Raw genomic sequence first — 19,609 nt, forward strand, 5'->3', positions numbered from 1 at the left:
AGCTCCCCCTGAAATATCTGTCTCAATAAGGGCAGTTCTTTAGGTCTTTTTCCTCCATTTAAGCCACTGACTGTCACTAAACTTCCCAGCTGGCCATGCAGGAGCACAGAAGCCATGCTGTCATAGCAAACCGAGCTAAAAAAGCCATCCCTCCCCCCCAAAAGAAAATCCAGACCATGTGTTTTTCCATATAGTTTGGTTATTTTGAACATTATAGCTTTATTGAGACACCAGTAGTTACCACCTTCACTTTGTTAACCACAAATATATAGGACATTGTAAACACAGGTGCCGAGGTGGCGGTGTTCACTGTAGTTGGATCTCAGAACGGACAGGGTCGAGGGACAGAGGGGAGGAGGGTGAAGGGACATTTGGGCTTAGACAAGACCACTCAGGGGATCCTGTATGTGGCAGGCCATCCATGAGTCATCGTATATACGTATATATGTATAGCTTTATATTATACATCTTTTTAAATATATATATATAATATATATACTATACACAGGCAGTAATGTGGCAGGGGAAGGGCCAGGGCAGCCCAGGTGGTGTTACGGATGCCACGCAGGCAGCAAGGATTTGTCTGGAATGGATGGTTTGGACTTGCTTCATGAGGTGGCTTTGGTGGGTTCCTTGCCGGGTTCCTTGCCTTGTACCTGCTCTGGGGACCAGAGCTGAGGGTCCTGTGGGAACCACCCCACAATGCTGCCTTCCCAGGTCCTCCCAAGTGCTTGCGAGGGTGCAGGGACAAAGATGCCTCCTCCCCTGAGGGAACTGCCAGGAATAATGTGGAGGGGAAGGGTGCATGATGAGGTGAACAGTGTGGTGGGGACATGGGTGAGTTGGGGATGGGGTAAGTCAGGAGACTGAAGCTGCAGGTAGAACTGGGGCAGGGTTTCATCATCCCTTTGCCCTTCACATCCTCTGCTTTCACAAAATAGTCCCTTAATGGGGGGGCTTCATAAGATAAGAAGACATCAAGGGGCCACTGCTCCCAATAGGGGATGTGTAATCATCTGCAATCTGGACAAATGGCAGAGGGGAAAGAAAGCCACGTTATCGTTTTGCTTATACAGCCTTCCCTCTGATCTACTAATCCCTAGAGTGGGGCTGATCTCACCCACATTTAAGATCTAAAAGGGACATGTTCCAGCCAGCTCCTCAGGTCTTGCTTATGATCATCAGAAATAGGCCTTATCAGAAGCACCTAAGATAAGATAACCAACCATTTGGGTAGGTCTGTATCTCTCCATCAGTTGCAGAACCAGCCAAATGCCATGCGAAATCGCATTTTAAATTGCTGCAAGCAAACAAGGAGAGTCCCACCCCCAGGTCTGTCACTACCATGCAAAGGCCAAAAGCATGTCAACCCAAGGAGAGTATGTCTTCTCCCATGAGCCACAGCAAGAAGCTGCCCAAGTATCTACTGTTGTAGTGACCCATGTCACACCAACGCCTTTCCTGTGAGACAAAGCAAGGGACAGAGAAGTGGGTAATTACCCAGGATGAAGCCACCTGGTTCACGTCTCACTGAAGTGCCAGCTCTGAGGGGGAAGGCTCATTCCTACCTCAAGTCCACTGGAGCCCATCAGCTGGTTACATGAGGGAAGCAAGCTAAAGAGGATAAAGAAAAGCTTGCTCATTAGTCATCAAACCCAAATGGTGCTTAGCCATCTATATAACTCTGATGGGAGAAAGGACATGTAAAATGATCCTGTGCTACATCCCAAAGCAGAGCCCCATCTAGATTCTCCACATATGGTCCGTATGTCTCCTCATGCACCAGGTCCCTCATGCCCTCACCAAGGACTGGGGACAGGCAATGAGCAGTTCCTCCCAAAAAGTACAGCATATATTTGTGCTGAGGCCTGGGTATTTATAGCTGCCTCCTCCTCTTGGTTCTCCCCCACCCCCAGAATGAAAACATGAAGGATGACACAGATGAGTCTGGGTGAGTACAAGTATTTTTTTTCCTCCTCCACCTTTGTCATTCATTCTTTCCTCTCCCCCAGTGGGAGAGATGGACTGGAGGGAGCCCCCCCAGTCATAGCAAACTTCTCTCAATAAAGTAACCCCCTCCCAAGCCTAAATATTAGGCTGAGCTCACAGAATAAGAAGCCCAAGGGGCTTCCCTCCAAAAAATAACCCTCCTATTTACAGTATTGCTTTCGCTGACAGCCACAGGGCAAGGGATGCATTCCCAGTCCCTCCTGGTGCATCCATGGGGTTAGATGGTCCCCCTCTCCTATCCTCACCACTGGTTAATAACCACCAGCAAAGGGGTGCAAGCCATGGGGAGGACAAGCCATAGGGACAGCCACCAGCAGCACAAGTCTGCGGTTAGAAGCTGCTAGAAACAGTGCCTATATACAGCAGAGAACAACTACCCCCTTTCCCTCTTGGGGCCTGCAGCTCTACAGTTTCTACCCCTTTCCTATGACTGTGGGGCAGCTGAAAAGGAATCACACTGGGAGAAAGGGATGGCCTGGTAAGATGTGATGTTCACACAGCCACAGACCCGATCTGTGTCCCATCCTCCCAGCTCCTAAGGGTGCTACAGGGAATAGGCTGGATGCTCACACGGAGCACCTATGGGTTTTAGATCTGCTCCTGATCTCTGCTACTGGGGCCAGTGTTGCATGGTGCAGGGTAGCTGCCTGGAGGATGATGCTCCTCACCGCTGCAAGGCATACCCTGCTGCTTGTGCTCTGAGAGATGGGCTGGGGTGAATTGTCCAAGTGACTATTGCTGAATTACTTCCCTTTAGGGACCGTCTTCACACATAGACCTTTCTTCTGTTTTGGAATAAAGAGTGTGCTTCCACAGCTGTGTCTTTTTACCTGAAGCAAAATCATGAGGAGTGTGTAATGATGTGCATACAAGGCTCTATCTGAGAATCACTACTGCCACCTAGGCGAGGCTTTAAAGACAGCCAGGAGCTGGGATGCTGCAGAAGACGCATTAGACTATGGCAAGTACAAGACGACCAGTTTCCAGAGAGCTAAATCTGTCCCCAACCAAAATTATGCAGACCAAGACCTCTTCCCTACCTGAATGGGAGGCAGAGCACAGCCATGTGAGGCAGAACTCTTCCCTGCCTGGTTGCACCCCTTGTGCAAGAGCCAGACATCCCAGCAGCAGTACTGCTTCCCAGCGGAAGTCCTGCTCCATTCCTGTGTACTATAAAGATGGTGTCAGCAAGAGGCTTTGCAGTGTGGTAGCAGAGGAATGGAGGAGGGTACAGCAGGACGTGAAGAGATAAACTGGCTTTCTTATATTGTCCTGCCCAGGGTGAAATGTCAAAGTTCTCCTCCACAAACCAGCGCAGTTCGGGACAAGGGCTCTCAGCACCCCTTAGAATCCAAACTCCTCCATCCTTCCCCCCACAGGCACTGTGTCTGGGGGCCAGGGACTGGACATGACCCCCCTCCTGCCTCACCAAACACCAGTCTGAGAAGAGCTGTTAGCAGGACATAGAGGTGAGGGGAATCACCTCCATCTCAGTCCAAGGGAGCTGGGAAAGGAGTGACTCTCATGGCAGTGCCCCTCTGCTCTGCTGAGTCTCTTGCTGTAACCTACAGATATGCATGTGGTTTCCGATTGTACCTGCAAATCTTCTTCCTTCCTTCCCATTTTATCTCTTTGTACACCCCCCCTATACCACTTCTCCCCAAAACTTCTCAAAACAAAGCACCCCTCCTTCACTAGCATGCGGCAGAGAAATGCCCCTCTGTCTTTGCATAGGGGATGCCATTTGCACTCCCCCCCCATCCTCACACTCCTGCACGCTGACTCCAGAACCATCCCTCTCCCTGAGCCACCAAGCCCTGCAGCCCAATTCGGATGCTCCCACATCTACTCCAGCCTTTAGCAACATCATCTCTTCTAGGAAGATCCCTTTCACTCCTCTTCTGCCTCCAATATCCTCTTCCTTGATCTGCTGGTGCTGTAGCCCCTCTCCTGCCCACAGCCAGACTCTCCCCTCCACAGAGAGGCAGGTGGGAGAGGAGGGAAGGGGAGACCTTCCTATAACAACGTGGTGGCAGATTTTGGAAGAATTTGGTTCTGGCAGGTAGTTTTGGCAGGGAGGAGAAGGAAGAGGTGATGGGGAAACCTTTTTTCTTCTTTTTTTTTCTTCCTTTTTTAAAAACAATAAATAAAAACAGATGACCCAGAAGGCTGGAGCATAGCTGAGAGCCACCTCTTGTGCCATTATGCACGTGTCTGGTTTGTGCCTCGGCTTTCTGCCAGCAGCGGGAAAGGGGGCAAAAGGGAAAGAGGAAGGGGAAGGGGCATTGGTGGCTCAGTAGTTCTGCGTCTGGTACCCCTGTGTCTCGGTGTCAAAAGCATCTGCTGGAGGGGGCTGCTGGTACGTCCCCACCGCATCTGTAGCATCCTCCTCATTCGTGTAGGGAGCATAAGGCATGCCGGAGTCCTGGCTTGGGTCCATGTAGTCCTGGGAGAAGAGGGCCGAATCGGCACCCAGCCGGAAACGCTGATATGCCAGGAATGCCTGGCCCACCTTTAAGGGAGGAGGTGGAGGGAAAAGACAGGAAGCAGAAAGGGGAGGGGAGAAAGAGAGGGGGAACATACCAAGAAAGAGAAACAAACAAAAGTGGGGTTAGTAGTGGTTATGGGTTAGTGAGCAAGGCCCGCGGGGCAGACCGCGGGTGAAACACCCCTGAGGTTCAGATACCCTATGGAAAGCATGAGCCACTGGGAGAGGGGAGGGCAGGCAGGGATGGCTGCAAGCTCAGCTGCCTGCCCAGGCTCCCTGCTGTCTCTGAGGTGTACTGGGCACCTCCTGCCCGGCAGTGGGCTTTCACTACATGGCACAGGTCGCAGAGGCTCAGTTGGCATGTGGTTATCCCATTAAGCCCCTCCTGCCCCTGGGAAGGCAATGTGTTTCAGCAACACAGCAGACGGTTCACCTGCTGGGCTGGAAGTACAGAGCCAGAGGCCAGGAGGGAGAGCAGGATTTGACCTGGAGTAGCGAGGTAGTGGTCATCCCCTATAACCCCCTCACTGGCCAACATCCACAGGGTGCATCACAGATCTTGGGAAGGAGCAGCAGGAGGCAAAGTGGCTGCTTCCCAGACAAGGGGACGATTAGCAAGCATACTGCTGCCTCCTACGCTAGGCACTTCAGTCACTGTTTGGTGGACTGAGGGAGTACAGGGATGGGTTCTGAATCACACACCCCAGCAGGTATGGCTTCTTGTTCCACAGCATCCCTGATAGAGGTGACCAGTCTAGCAGGTGATGGAGGGAGAGGTTTTTGGGGAATAAAGGCTGGGAGGAAACGGAAGAGATAAAGTGGTTGGGGCAGAGGGCATCTCCTGAAGTATTAGGTCTGAGCAGTCATCATAAGAAAGGCACAGCAAGCAGTGTTATGCAGTATTAGTTAGGGTACAGGTAAGGGAGAGAAGGGAGCAGAGGAGGAGGAGAAGAAGAAATTGCCAGTTCCAGCTCCCTGGAGGGAGATCCCCCTTCTATGGACAACCCCACTCCAGTTCAATGGCCCATGTCTTCCCACCCTGTGCCCTACAGTGACTACACATCGATGGTCAGGGCATTGGAACTGTCTCTGCTCAGTAACCTCCTCCAACTGCATCCCTCCATCCCTTCCCTTAAATTCCCCCATCAGTGAGGGGCGCTAAGGCAGCAAGGATGGGGAGTTAGGGAAGAGGGTGTTGTACTCTTCCTGAAAAGTAATGTCTCTGAGTCTCCGGAAAGCCAGAAATATGAGGGAAGCCTGTGAGGAGAGAGAGGAGTGTGGGAAGGATAATCAGGAAGAGCAAACCAGAATGTCTGACTGAAATAAACCCCCCAAGGATCCGGGGGAAGAGGATGCCTATTTATCCACTTGCAAGCCCACATATCAGGGAAGACCACTGGAGATGGTGGCACCTCCAAAAGGGTCCTGAGATTCCTCTTGCAAAGGCCTTGCTCCTTGTCACACTTTCTGCTGGAGCTTGCAAGAGGCTTTAAGGAGCACCTGAGTGGAGGGCACAGCTCATGGGACATACACACATGCCGCTGTCCTTGCCTCTGCTTGGTGTCACCTTGGTGAGGGTGCTGAGCGCAAAACCCTTTGCAGCCCCCCTTCCTCTGACAGCTTCATAGCCTTAAAGCACCTTTCTTACCTGGCCTCTGAACAATGTTAGGGCCTGCAGGGAGAGGAGAAGATAAAGGCACAAGGACTTATGCATAGAGACTGGCCTAAAATATTTTTCTGCTTGGCACTATCCTGTGACTTTGGACAAAAATCACGTGGGTTTCATGCTTTCAAAGATGGGAGGAAATTGTGAAGGATGTTTATATCACACACCATTTTTCCAGGGAACTAGCAATACAGAACTGCTGGGGAAAGGGCAAACAGCACCATGGCCTTCCTAAGAGGTGATCTAGTGTGGATCCTAAGGCAGTGCTGCAGTGTGGGTGCAGATGGAGAGCCCAGAGGGACTCTCACTACAGCCTCTTGTGGCCACTGATGACTTTTCATGTGATGGGAGCAAAGCAAGGAGAGAGATGAGTGCATCCACAGACCTGGAACTCCCTTCTCTGTTAACGTCTGTGAGGAGAAAATGATGTTAAAGTCCTCTGATGCACAGGGACAATGATGCTTGGGGTGCTTCCTTGCCCAGGGTCATATTACAGGTTTGTCAAGGACACTCCTTACTGGGATATGTGTTCCTCTTTCCCACTGTGCTTATTAATGCTCTAGCACCTTCTAACAATGTCTTTCATGTAAGTTTTTGAGTCTTTGTTTCCCAAGTTTATCTCCTAGCCACCTCCTCCCTCTTCTTTTCCTTCTTAAAACCATGTGAACTGAGATCTGAGAGGCAATCACTCTAGTCAGTCACCTTCCATTCCCAACAAACTAATACAGTGCACAGGACACTTGATCCAACATCATGGTTGCTGTACTCACCCAGGTGAAGATGGAGAAGAATGAGAATGTGATGGCTGCTCGGGCTGCATCCCCTCCCTCATTCATTGGGTTGTCCTCTTTCTTTGATGCTTGCCACTGGTTGGTCAGAAAGCAGAAGCCAACAAACCAGAGGAATGCCCAAAAGGCTGGGTTGGATGACCACCAGCATGCCAAAGGGGAAAGGGAGAGACATCAATAAGGCATGTGTGAACAGAACATAAACACACCACGTGTCTCTGGAAACTGCAACTCCATCAGACCCACCAGTGTGCTGCAGACTGGGCTAAGCTCTGACTGTGCAGCCTGTCTAAGCCCCAGCAAGCTAGCATGTGAGCTGACAGCTAAATTGTCAAGGTGACGATAGGTGTCTGCAGAGAGCACCTCAGGAGAGTTTGTTTGCTTGTGTTTGGACTGATCACAGGACTTGCATGTGGCCTTGGGAGGGAGCCTGAAGGGCTTCCAGTACACAAGCAATCACCTGGGCTCTCTGAAACAGCCACTGCTTCACAACCCTGTGCTGCAAGGACGAGCAAAGAGCAATTCCTCCCAAGGGAGTTGCAGAAGAGTGGGAAGCAGCCATCCTGCAGTTGAACAGAGACCAGCTTTTGCTCAGGACAACACAGGCTGGGGGACTCACACTGAGGAAAGGTGCTGAAGGATCATTAACATTCTGTACCCCTGGGAAAGCAGTGAATATGGGAGGAGTGGGACTCATCCTCTTTGCCAGGCACAGACAGCTACCTGGTAGTGAGGGAAATGGGCACTCCTAAGTGGCAGCAAAACAGGGCTCAGTCCTTCCCCTCCTCCTGTTAGCTGTACACAGGACTCCTCAGCAAGGGGTTAACCATGAACAAACTTGCAAGCCACAAGTCCTAAACAAGTCTAGGTGCTGCACCCAATCCTGCCGTCGCACCACTGCTGGCCCCTTTCAAAAACTGGGATGGGGGACAGCCTAATGTGGAGAAATTTGCCTCTATGGCTGCTGTAAGCCAGGAGAGTAACTCGGGATCACAGCCTGACAACAAAGCACCTCCTCATGATGCTGTTGACTGGTGTTAACACATGTACATACACATGCACCATGACTCTGTCACTTCAACACAGTACCAGGGATGGAGAGATCTCACTGTAAGTACTGACTTTTAGTGAGCTTCAAGCTGCATGTGGTCCTGCACAGCTATTCACATGGGGAATGCCACATAACCTAGGAGGACTGGTTTAGTCAGTCTGCATGAAACCCTCAACTTTTTTTTATGTTAAAATATATAGGGTTCAATCACCTGGAGCTGGAAAAGAAGGAAGTACCATCTCCAGAGGCATTAACACTTGGCCTTAGCAAGAACAAGCATGCAGGGAGGCAAGACCTGCTGATCCTAAAGGCTTTCCTGAGCTAAGCCTCGCAGCAGCAAGATTGGCTGAGAAGAGAAAGGGGAAGAAAACAGAAAGAAAGCCTCTTGAAAGAGCAAGGAACTAAAAGACCTCCCTGCTAGCAGGGACCTGGCCTGCAGGGCAGCAGAAACCCCCTCCTCTCCCTTGCAGTGGTGGAGAGGGGCACTATGGCCAACTGGCCAGGAAGCTCACCCGAGACTCCGATATCCGAGAGCACTGCCTTCTTGCGGTCCTTGACGCTGCTGATCTGCGGGAAGTAGGCATCCAGAGCCAGGTAAAGAAGGCAGCTGAGGAAGGCGAGGACACCCACCGTAATACCATAGTTGCAGGCATTGCGATTGCGGTTGAAAATGCAGTGCTCTTGTGTCTCATCCGCACGGTTCACGTACCCTTCATTGACAATGGAGCCAAACACCACGATGGAGAACACCTGGTGGGGAGGGAGAGAGGCAGGAGATAGGTCAGGGCAAGCCTCACCTCTCTGGACCAGCACAAAGGAGCAGAGCTCTGCGGGGAACAAACCCTTCAGAGGCAACTCTTTGCTCTACTGAGCTCATATCCTGCTGCCCGGGCTGTAGCCATGAGGAATTTAATGGGGAGATGGTCTCATTTTATTTCTGAGGATTAACTTAAAATAGGACGCTTTTAGATTGAGAATTTTTATTCATCTGATCTAAAGCAATGGAAAGCAGTCACAGTCTGCAGTAAGGGTGGCTTCCCACAGACACACAGGGAGGCAACATGGAGTGTAAATTGGGATATGGTTTTGGTACGGATGAAGGGCTCCAAGTAGTGGAAATCCTCTTAGTCTGCACTTAATTCTCCCACCCACTCCTTTCCCTTCTAGGAATTCATTGTTTCTACCACACATTTGTTCACTAATTTTATCTATTCAGCTACTATGCTCTTTTCCCCAACCATCCTCCCACAATCCACAACCCTGCCTGCTCTGCAGCTCCATTCTGCTGGGCTCCTGCTCTCGCATCTCCCAGTTTTCCATCAGCCCTGTCCATGACACCACCTATCCTTCTGCCTACTGACCCATATACCAACACCCTCGAACCTTTGGCATGGATTTCATGGGCCAAACATTCCCCCTTCAGGTCCACTCGGCAGCGCCACCGTGAGTCCTCCCTACCCATCACCGCTACTGCCACTGCATGTTATTTTAAATCAGGTAGAATTAAGGATGAGTCCAGGTAGAAATGCCATAATCCGCACTTGCTGGTCTAATCTTCACTCATGGGCTTAGCCTTCATCGCCTGCCACAAAGCTGTCCCTCTTTGACACAGCATGTTCACCAAAGCAGAGAGCTATTTACAGCAGCCCTGGTCCTGCATCTCAAATAAACAGCTTCCCCTCACAGCCACAGGAGAAAGAGGGGAAGATTAAGGCAGCATGTACACGTTTCTTTGCAGGGCATCTTGAGACCCTCAGTAAGGACAGCCTGTTTGCAGGCTGCCTGCAAGGGAGCCAAGCAGAGGGGAAATGGGACCTCAAGCATGGGGTGTACATATGAATGATGTGCACTGGGACACCATCAGGGCACTCTGCTAGCCTGGGAGCTGTATGAACAACAGGAGCCTGGCACCCTTGGAACCACCACCCAATCCCCAAGGAGAAGCTGTGCACAAGAAGATGAGGTGCCCAAGTCTCCTGCAGGGAGTGGAGGTAGGTCTGGCGGTTTGCTAGGTGAGAAGGACCCCAGTACCACTTAACCCAGACAAGCATTAGAAGAGGACACAACAGAAAGTGGAGAAGCAGCTTTGTGAGTGCAAGGAAAATTAGCCTTTGATTAATGCCAACTCAATACACCACCTGTCCTTGGTGGTCTCGGATGTCTGAGGTCCACAGGACAGACCTCTGCTGTTTGACCTAAACTAAACTAAAAACACTGCAAGCCAGAGTTTCTAAATGTGGGGACTGTATGAGTTCTCTGAAAGTTCACAAGAGCTTCTTAAGCTTACAAGTGAAACAATTGATTTGTCCTCCTTCTTCTTGAAAATTGAGATTGATTATACTTTGCATAAATTGCCCATGAAAATTAAATAAAACTCTCCTCTGCCTGAAGCAAAGGCCTGGTGTTCAAAATTTCAGCATGAATGGCTTGGAAAGCAGTTAAATTGCACACAATTACAGCCAGGCTGTTTCAGTGGGAAACATCACACACCTTCACAATAGGCTGTACAATATAGGCTTCACAATAGACCATTGGTAATAACACTGGGATACTCTAACCTGAGGGGGAGCTGACAGGCTGCTGAAGTGACATCCTGATGTAAGGCTGTGACCAGCACCGATACTGCCACTTGAAGTACTGACCTCCATATATTGGAATTACAGAGCAGGTGCCCAAATTCCCACAGCATTACACAGAAAGTGTATCTTCTCTTTTGAAGATTAAAAACAGCCTCAAAGATGGCATAGTCTGGTGTTCAGTTTTGGTTTAGGACTCAAAACCAGTAAAATGCTGATTCCCTGAGTCAGGTCAACCCCTGAAGTTAGCTGTATAGCAACTCTCTGCTTACTCTTTCGAAATGAATGAACTTTTGTAATGGCCTGTTCCCAGAGACATCTCTGTTTACCCTGCTCATATCCTGCTACACATCTTTCCCTCTGCTCTTACCTTTGGGCTTGCTGCTGACCTGGGAGAGCTCTCATCTGCGAGGGAAAGAAGCAGAATAATTCCTTTTGGCATTTGCTCTTTCATACCTTTTTATGCTGGCACATATGCAAATATGCAGCTCAGAGTCAGAAGACCAGAGGGACATCTCCCTCTCCATAATTGTTAACGATGCTTCTCCACCTTAGGTATCCTATAGTAGAGTCCCAGGCTTTAAATCCAAGAATGCAATTTATTTGAGTGCTAGAAATATCTTGAGCTGGGTGCCTCTGGAGAGGGACCCCAAACAAAGAAGTCCCTTTACAATTGAATTTTCCTATCTCTCATGCAACTGTCCAGTCCAACAACATTAGGGTCTGGAGTCTTCTCCAGAAGGGTCTGGAGACTCCACTGGGTCTCTCAAAGTCTCTTATCTATAAGGCTGCCGCTTCTGCCGACAGGGGTAGTGGCCTTCCTTGCTTCCTTATCTTCTGGAATGAACTGGCTCTGGGGCCTCCTTTTACTTAATCGTAGAATCACAGAATCATAGAATACCAGGTTGAAAGGGACCTCAATGAACATCTGCTCCAACAATTCTTGGCAAAAGCACAGTCTAAACAAGATGACCCTGTCCAGCTGAATTTTACAATTCCCACTGTTGGGGAATCCACCACTTCCCTGGAGAGATTATTCCAATGGCTGATTGTTCTCATTGTGAAAAATTTTCCTCTTGTCTACAACTGGAATCTCACTGGGAGTAACATGTACCCATTATCCCTCATCTTTTCCATGTGACTCCTTGAGACAAGGGACTCTCCGTCTTCATTGTAGCCACCCTTTAAATACTGGAATATAGTGATAAGGTCCCTCTATTTCAGTAGGTAAAAACCTCAGTGTATCTATGTGAAAGTTCACAGTCTGCAGCCTGAGGCTTCAGCACATCTAGCTGCTAATGATAAACAAGTTACAGTAAGGGACTAATTTCCTTTATTTCTTTACACTAATTTTCAAGCAGATGTGGCACTCCTAACTTCCATTTTTCATCTTTGGTCAGTCAAGATGCCACAACTCTTTCACAGCCTGGAAGTGCCCCAGGTATGACTGGCCAGCAAGCATCTGATTTAAGATGATATGAGGAGTTTTCTGGGGAGATTCCACTAGGGTATTCTCACTTGTGAGAAGAACAAGTCACTGCAGATGCTTATCTTCTGTGTCATGAGACAGCCACCCCAAAGCACTCTTTGTCCTTAAGCACAGTAACTTAAGGGATGTCCCATTCTCTCTGTGTTTTCCTCACCACTTGTATCAGCTCTGGTCCATGCTCTGCTTGCTGGCTCTGCAAAGAGGGCAAAGTCAGTGTCAGTGGATCAGGCTTGGTCCCTTTGTCAGCTTACCACCATCCTCATGGCACAGCAACACGCTGTGAGGATCCACTGTGCACAGCAGCTTTGACCTGTGCTGGACAACCCTGACCAGGCTAGAACAGGCAGGTTCAAATCAGAGGTTTCAGACCGGCAGATGAGCTGGACAGCAGGAGAAGAGGCAATTGCTGACAGGCAACATTGCCCATTTTATCCTCATGGTGTCTGTACACAGAAAGTGTTGCAACAGATGCACAACCAATTTTCTAGAAAAATTGTAATTATGAGAGCCCAGATCTTGCAGCCCCCAGGAGAAACTGTTGCAAACTTAATCCGTGGCAGCTACTTCTTGTTGGTAAGGGCGTGGGAAGCTCATTGATGTGGCAATTCATCTTAGAAAGAGCAAGTCTTTACTGTTTCCTTGATTTCACAATTCATGCCCATGCAAGGATGATGCAGGCAGCAGGTGCAGCATGAATGTCTGCCTGGATTACAAAGCACCAAGTTTTCAAGGATGAAGCATTTAGGTTCCTGCTCCCATCACATCTGCAGCACTTGTGAAGAAATGCCAGCTACCAGCAGCACTGGCACAAGCCTCTTGACCTCTGCATTATTGCTGCTTGTTCCTTCTACCCCAATCTGGCATAATGAATTCTTGCTGCACGAAGTCATGCCTACAACCACCAATAATAAAATGGTCCAAAATGTGTGTCCAGCTGCAAAGAGGAGGTGAGGAGAAGATGGTGGAAGTCCTCTCCTGACTAAGCACCAAGATGCAGGGAAGTGACTTGTCTGAAGGTTGACAGAAGGCAGGCAAAGCACTGCATCCCAATGCTCCCCAATACAGGCCATCCTTCTGCTCCACAGGGAGAGTGTGTTAGCCTCTCTCCTACACTCAGCGACAAAACCCATCCATCTATCCTCAGCTTTGTGCACCTCAGCGGCCTCATTTCTTCAGCAAGGCTGCTTAAGCCACAGAATCATTAGGGTTGGAAGGAGCCTCTGGAGATCATCTTTCCAACCCCCCCTGCTGTGAAAGGGCCACCTAGAGCAGGTTACACAGGAACGTGTCCAGGTGGGTTTTGAGTTAACAGGACTTGAAGTAACTAGATTTTTAGGTTGAGATGGTTTCTTTAAGCCTCCAAGAACAATGTTAACAGGTGTTCATCCTGTCTGGAGGTCCACATTTAATAAGTAATATATTTGGCTATGCTCAGAAAAGGGACAGAAAACAGCACTTGGAAAAGACCTGACCAACTCAGCATTGCTGCTGGGACTTAGCTTTTCTTGACTTACTGGTCCTTAAGCATTACATCCATGCAGGTTGCTGCAATGATCTTCCTAAAATCCTGTTCTCATCAAAGAGCTCTGACACACCAAGCAAAGGCCAGAGCCAGATGCTTTGCAAGGATGACAGAGACAGAACAACTTTCTGGAAGACACAGCAGAATTAACTTAATGCTAAGCACTGCAAGGAGGAGATGGGGAAAGGCTGGGAGATTTCCTCTCCCAGTTTCTCAGGAGGCTCATGCTGGCTGTTACAGGCATTTAAGGGCTCGCTACAGAGAGAGAAGTAGTGAACTTCTGCATCCCACCATAAAAGACCTTTTATTTTCCTCACCCTAAACTGGGTGATCTGATTTTGCCAGAGGCAAGAGTGAAAGATGAGTCCTCAGAGGAGAGGCTCTTATGTCGCTCCCCACCTTCCCACAGCAGGCTCAGCCCTCCAGAATGCCAGGAGGAACCTCCTGAGCATCATGTGAGGCTTTGCACCATGCTGCCCATCCCCAGCCGTGCATCAGATGCTCCTGAGCACCATGTGATGAAGCACAGCACGCCCAGTCTCCGGCAGTGCACTGGGATTTTCCCGCACCTCATCCCAGGAGTTTGTTGTGCTGCCTGCTCAATTTATCGCTGAGATCCCCTTGATGGCTGTGGTGGCGATGAGGCTGAAGAGGGTTTCTGCCAAGCTGCCTGCATGAGCTTGCTGCGGTGTCCTCCAGTTACAGCCTATGTCGCACTGCGTGTTGCCTCTCCCTCTCCCACACCCCCTTTTTATTCTATTAGAGAGAGGAAATAGTTTGGTGACATAATATTCCTGGTGGGAATTCAAATCAAATCCACCTCAGGCAGAATGAAGCAATAACGGCTCCTGTGTCTGATCTGGTAATGGCCAGGAATAAATCTGTTTTAAAAGAAAGCAAGAGCAGGGGAATAGTGCAAATGATAAACTGACAGAGACCATAAGGCTTTCGCTTTCTCCAGCCACTCGCAAATGGAGTCTCTGGAAAGCTTTGAAGAGCTCTGCACAGACATGGATTATTATTATTATCATAATCATCATTAAATCTACTTGTATTTAGCTCATTTTGATGAAAACATATGCAGCTTTTGATATGCATGGGACTGGCAGCTTGGAAACAGGCGGCCTCTATTTATTCCCTCCAGCCGGCACCATGCAGGTGGCAAACGACTCCTGCCCACGGTCTCGACAGCATGTCTGAGTCCTGTGCTGGTGCTAGAGGGGACCAGCCTCCCTGTCCCAATTTATACCCAATTCCACAGAGCATGGGACAGGGGAAGAGCGTGGGTATACCAGCATGTGGCACCGGGTCCCCAGCAAGAGCTGATCCGTAGCAGGTGATGGAGAGGAGAAAGGCTCCACATCCCTAATTCCTGCCACAGGATATGGGACAGGCTTTCCTGGCTAGCCAGCTTTTATTTACACATGGCTTGGCAGCTGACAGGCTGGCCATTAACCCTTCTGCTTCCCATCAGACCCATGCCTGGGGTCAGTATTTCCCACTTCAGAGCAGCCTGAGCCCCAGGTGATGACTGAGCCAGCAGCCAGGAAACCTCTAATGAGAATAACATTGCTGTGCCTGCCACCCCACAGAGAGAGGAACTTTGCCATAGGAAGGTGCCCACTCGTGTAACTGGAGGTTGTGTCCCAAAAGGCAACTTCAGGAAGCTCTGTCCAGTCCTGCAGGTCTGGTCTAGTGAACCAGGAGGGTTGGAACCAGATGATCTTTAAGGTCCCTTCTAACCATAACTGTTCTATGATTCTATGATTCATTTGAGGTCTCACTCAAGTCTTCCTGTGATCAAACGGCACCTTCTGTCCCAACACTACTAGCGACAACTCCCCATGGGCACACTTCCATGGTGGTATCCAGGTCCTTCCATGCTTTCCAGATGGTCCCTATATTGCTAGGCCACTGCTTAGCAAAGTGACTGCCCAAAACTCACATCTTTTTCCATGAGGAAGATGCCTTACCTATGTCTCACCATGGTGTGGTTTCTCTGCCCCTCACCTGTGTGTCACTCATGTGTTGAAACAGATTACATGATTATTGTAGCTTTTGCTCATATTTCTGACAGTCTCTGGTCCTTATGTGCTACTTCTCATATTTTTATCTGAAAATGCCATTAATGAGAGATTTGTTCCTGCTCCAAGACCCCTTCTGGAAATGCTATGGCTGGAAGCAACACGACCTGCTATATCCAACCCCAATCACCACACAGCTGCACACATTTATTGTTCGTCTTCTGACATGGCCTCTCACCCAATCCCAGTGACAGCAATCCCTCAAAAACCCTTCTGAAGCCCTCACAGGGAAGGGGATCCCATAAAGGACTGTACCTCAGGCTTGACTGAAAGTATGTGCTTTGAACTGCCATGTTTCTTTCATTGTGCATCAACATACCTCACAAGAACACAGCCAGCAGTGTTGCAAGGAGCAACATAAATAACTTTGGGTCACCCCATCTGCTCCCGAATCTGCAACTCTCCCTGGAGATCTGCCGCCATCTCAATTGGTCTGCAAACTCCCTGGGGAGGAGCCAGTTTTGCTGCCTGTTGGTAAAAAAGCCATAGGCACCCCCATGCCATTAAAAAGTCTGCTATAAAGCAGCCATGATCTGAGCACAAGGTCACTGCCTGCAGAAGCGATCAGGAGAATTTCTGCTCTCAGTGACAGCTCATCACATGAAACAGGACAAAAGGAACCTCCAGTTTGCCCTGGGAAGTAAATGGACCATCCATACCACGGGCAGGATAAAGGCAAATGAGAGCTCAGGAGAGTGCTTCCAGTGTGGGCAAGTGCTTCCAGTGCTTCCAGTGTGGGCAAGAGCAGGTAAAAGGAAGGACTCTCACAGAGACCATGGGGGGGGAGAGCCCTTCGCCACCAGAAGAGTTTGGCTTGCAGAGCCTGGCAATGGAAAGGCTGAGTGCGGATGTGATCGCAGTCTATAAATACACCCCTGGGAAAACACCAGGGAGGGAAAAGCACCATTTAAACTGAAGGGCACAGAAGCACAAAAGCAAATGGATAAAAACCCAGCCATGAATAGATTTACAGTGGAAGGCCCTGACCATTGGAGTTGCTGAACCCTCTCCCAGAGGGAGTGAGAAGGGCAAAACACCATGAACTAATCTGGTTTTCATTAAAGTTCAATCAATTTATGGAGGGAGCCATAAAGGTTGTGATGCTTGTGATAGCCTGAAAAAGGACTTCAGTGCCCATAAGGACTCCTCTTGGTCTTGAGTTAAAAGAGAGACCAAAACCACAACTAAATATCTAGGGTGAGCTTGTGGCTCCCTGGCTTTGCAGAGGGAAAGATGCTCAGGATGATGCACAAGACCAAGCTAATGGAAAAGCAGGAGAAGAATTTGTATTTTGGGAGAGAAGAGGTGCATGTATAGCCTTACGCCATTGACAGCTGGGCCAGCCTCCCTTGCTGGACCACTGACCTGGTGCATCTCCAGCTCCTGCAAAAAGCCTTTAATTTCCACAGCTAGGTGAAATGTGCAGGTATAAATCAGGGTAAATCCCATCCTGCCCCCTGCCATCTGACCAATGGGAAGGGGGAAACACTGAGAGGTCCCAAGGAGCAGCCAGTGCCTGCAAATCGCTCCTTGCCTGCAGAGGCCTTGTGGGGCAAGGAGCTGAGCTCAGTGCGCAAGCCGATGGTGTCTGAGATAACTCTGAAGCAAAGTAGGTGCTTAATTAGAAAAATAAACATAGTTCATGTTCTCTCTCCCTCACCTGGTGCCTCTGGGAAGCCAAAATCCCGCAGTGCTCAGATGAATGGGAAAAAATACCCAAGCCACCAGACCGAGAGGGAGAAAGCGGAAATTCTGCCACACAGATTAGCAACGGGAGAGCCTTTGTAGGTCACATCACGTCCATCATCCCCAGGCATGCAGGCTGGCTCCACTCCACCCTTGCGTACCCCCTCGCCCGGTGCTCGGCAGCCAGCCTGCTCCCAGCGTGATGTGCTGCTCAGTAAACAAGCCCGGACAGACGGACAGACAGATCGCCTGCGTTAATCACGTATTGAGCTGTCCTGGGGCTCTCCAGCTGCCCCCCGGGTCACAGCCCTCAGAGGGGACATTACCCACACCCCAAGCCGGGAGCACAAGAGCTGCCTCCCCTTTCCCTCCTCATTCCCCCCGTCTGGCACTGCTTCTATTTCCTCTTCCCAACGGCAGCCTGACATCTCTCCTCCCGGCTCCGGTGCGCATGTGTTTCTCTCCCTGCCCTCCCTTCTCCGCTCCCGGCTGAGACCTCAATCTCTCCCCCACCAGCTCTGTGCTGCAGCTCTCGCTCCCTTAATCCCAATGACCTTCTTGCACATACGCGCCAGCCCCACAGGCAGCCATGGGATCATAGTCACGGGAAGAGGGAAAGACCTTCCCCCTGGCAGCCCGCGCCCTCCCCACCACCTTCCTTAGACCCCCCTTTCCGTCTGCCTCCTTCCCCACAAATTACACAGAGGAAAGCATTACAGGGAAAGGAGGTTGGCAGGGTGACAGGATAAGGATAAAACACAGAGTAACATCCAGCCCTCATCGATCCCCCAGCTTGCCCCAGCACAGCCAGAACCCCCCAAGCCCTGACCCACTGAGGACTCACACCAGGACTGCAGCATCACTGCCAGCTCCCCCTGTCACCCCACGTCCTGCTGCCTCCCTGTGCCTGCCATAAACTCACTGGCATGGGGATGAAGGGATGAGAAGACCCAATCACCACCCCCAAAAGAGCAGAGACGGGGTCACAGTCCAACCCAGCTCACCGCTTCCCTCCCCAGGAAAGAAACCCCAAACCAGGCTGCTCTCACCCCATATGGTCCTATAACTATATGGCCCTATATCCACACACACGGATATATTTATATACATAGAGCTGTGTGCACACATATGTGGCTATACATATGGGCATATATATATATGAAGGTATATAAATCCAGAAATAGATCCATATATCCAAACATACATGCATATACGTGCGGAGATACAGCCATAAATGCTTATGAAGGAATATCCATATTTTTCTCTGTGTGTATGGATCTAGATGTGTGGATATGTAACGGATATAGATGGATATATATGCATATGTAAAACGTAAAATAAGATATAATACATAATAGCATATTATACTACTATATAATATAGAACGTATACAGCACAGAATCGTGTAATATGACACAGAATGTATACGATATAATACCGAATGTATAAGGATATACAATGTATATCGCATATAACATAATCTCATGTATACAGACATACGCAGGCATGCAGAAAGGTAGGGGTTGAGGCGAGTAGCGGCTGCCCGACCCGGAGGGAGCCCCGCGCCCCCCGCAGCCCGGCGGGACATTCCCCGTCCCCCCCGTCCCCCGACCGGTGCAGTCCCCGGTGCCGGCGGGGCCTTACCCACGAGAGGAGCCGCAGGAGGGTCTGCGGCTGCCGGATGAAGGCTTGCGGGTCGAAGGCGCCGCCGGCTTTCCCCGCTCCGAAGGCGCCCCCGTCCATAGCGGGAAGCGGGCGGGAGGCTCGACAGGCGCTGCTGGGCCGTGCCGACACAAGTCGAGCCGAGCCTAGCCGAGCCGAGGCGCGCAGAGCCCAGCCGAGCCGTGCCTGGCAGCCCGGCGGCGGCGACGAGCCGCGTGCACCCGCCCACGGGGGCGCGCCGGGAGCGCGCAGCCACCCCGTTCCCGCTGGCGGCGGTGCGGTGCGGCAGGGGGTGTGCTGGGGGGCTGATGGAGACCTGCCAGCCCGCAGCCCCGTCACCCTTCTGCCACACAGCCCAGACCAAGTGTTTCCCCGCTTGCAGCCCCCGTAGGGATAAGGCTCGACCCCCAGGTGAGACCCGGCTAGCCAAGAGGAACAGGCAGCCGTGCTCCACGTCGAGAGCTGCCTGCACCCCCACCGGGCACCTGCTCTCAGGCAGAGGGTCCTGAGGAGCCCCAGAATAGCCCTGCAGCAAAGCCTCGGGCACCCATCTCTAACATCTCGCACCTTACATCCTCTCACCCTGC

General features: G+C 50.4%; 1 protein-coding gene across 3 annotated transcripts; it reads right to left on the reverse strand.

The window, feature by feature from the left end:
- Window positions 1-191: 191 nt before the first annotated feature.
- SYNGR1 (synaptogyrin 1) lies at window positions 192-19,216 on the reverse strand. Of its 3 annotated transcripts, none has more exons than XM_005150341.4 (4): window positions 19,005-19,216; window positions 8,516-8,753; window positions 6,935-7,080; window positions 192-4,456 (listed from the first exon to the last, which is right to left on the reverse strand). In XM_005150341.4, exons 1-4 carry the CDS (start codon window positions 19,101-19,103, stop codon window positions 4,304-4,306), a joined length of 636 nt encoding a protein of 211 aa, XP_005150398.1. In that variant the 5' UTR covers window positions 19,104-19,216; the 3' UTR covers window positions 192-4,303. The 3 variants fall into 3 exon arrangements, with proteins under 3 accessions (XP_005150398.1, XP_005150397.1, XP_030906004.2); XM_005150340.4 differs by having other exon boundaries at window positions 192-4,522; XM_031050144.2 differs by having other exon boundaries at window positions 4,382-5,755.
- Window positions 19,217-19,609: the final 393 nt, after the last annotated feature.

The sequence above is a fragment of the Melopsittacus undulatus genome, chromosome 5, assembly GCF_012275295.1.
Source record: "Melopsittacus undulatus isolate bMelUnd1 chromosome 5, bMelUnd1.mat.Z, whole genome shotgun sequence".
Lineage (NCBI taxonomy): Eukaryota > Metazoa > Chordata > Aves > Psittaciformes > Psittaculidae > Melopsittacus > Melopsittacus undulatus.

Coding starts and splice junctions, on each gene's coding strand:
- SYNGR1 (XM_005150340.4), bottom strand. CDS start 19,103: ATGGACGGGGGCGCCTTCGGAGCGGGGAAAGCCGGCGGCGCCTTCGAC. Junction 8,754..19,004: donor TCCTGCGGCTCCTCTCGTGG/GTAAGGCCCCGC, acceptor CCTCCCCACCAG/GTGTTCTCCATCGTGGTGTT. Junction 7,081..8,515: donor CTCGGATATCGGAGTCTCGG/GTGAGCTTCCTG, acceptor CATCCAACCCAG/CCTTTTGGGCATTCCTCTGG.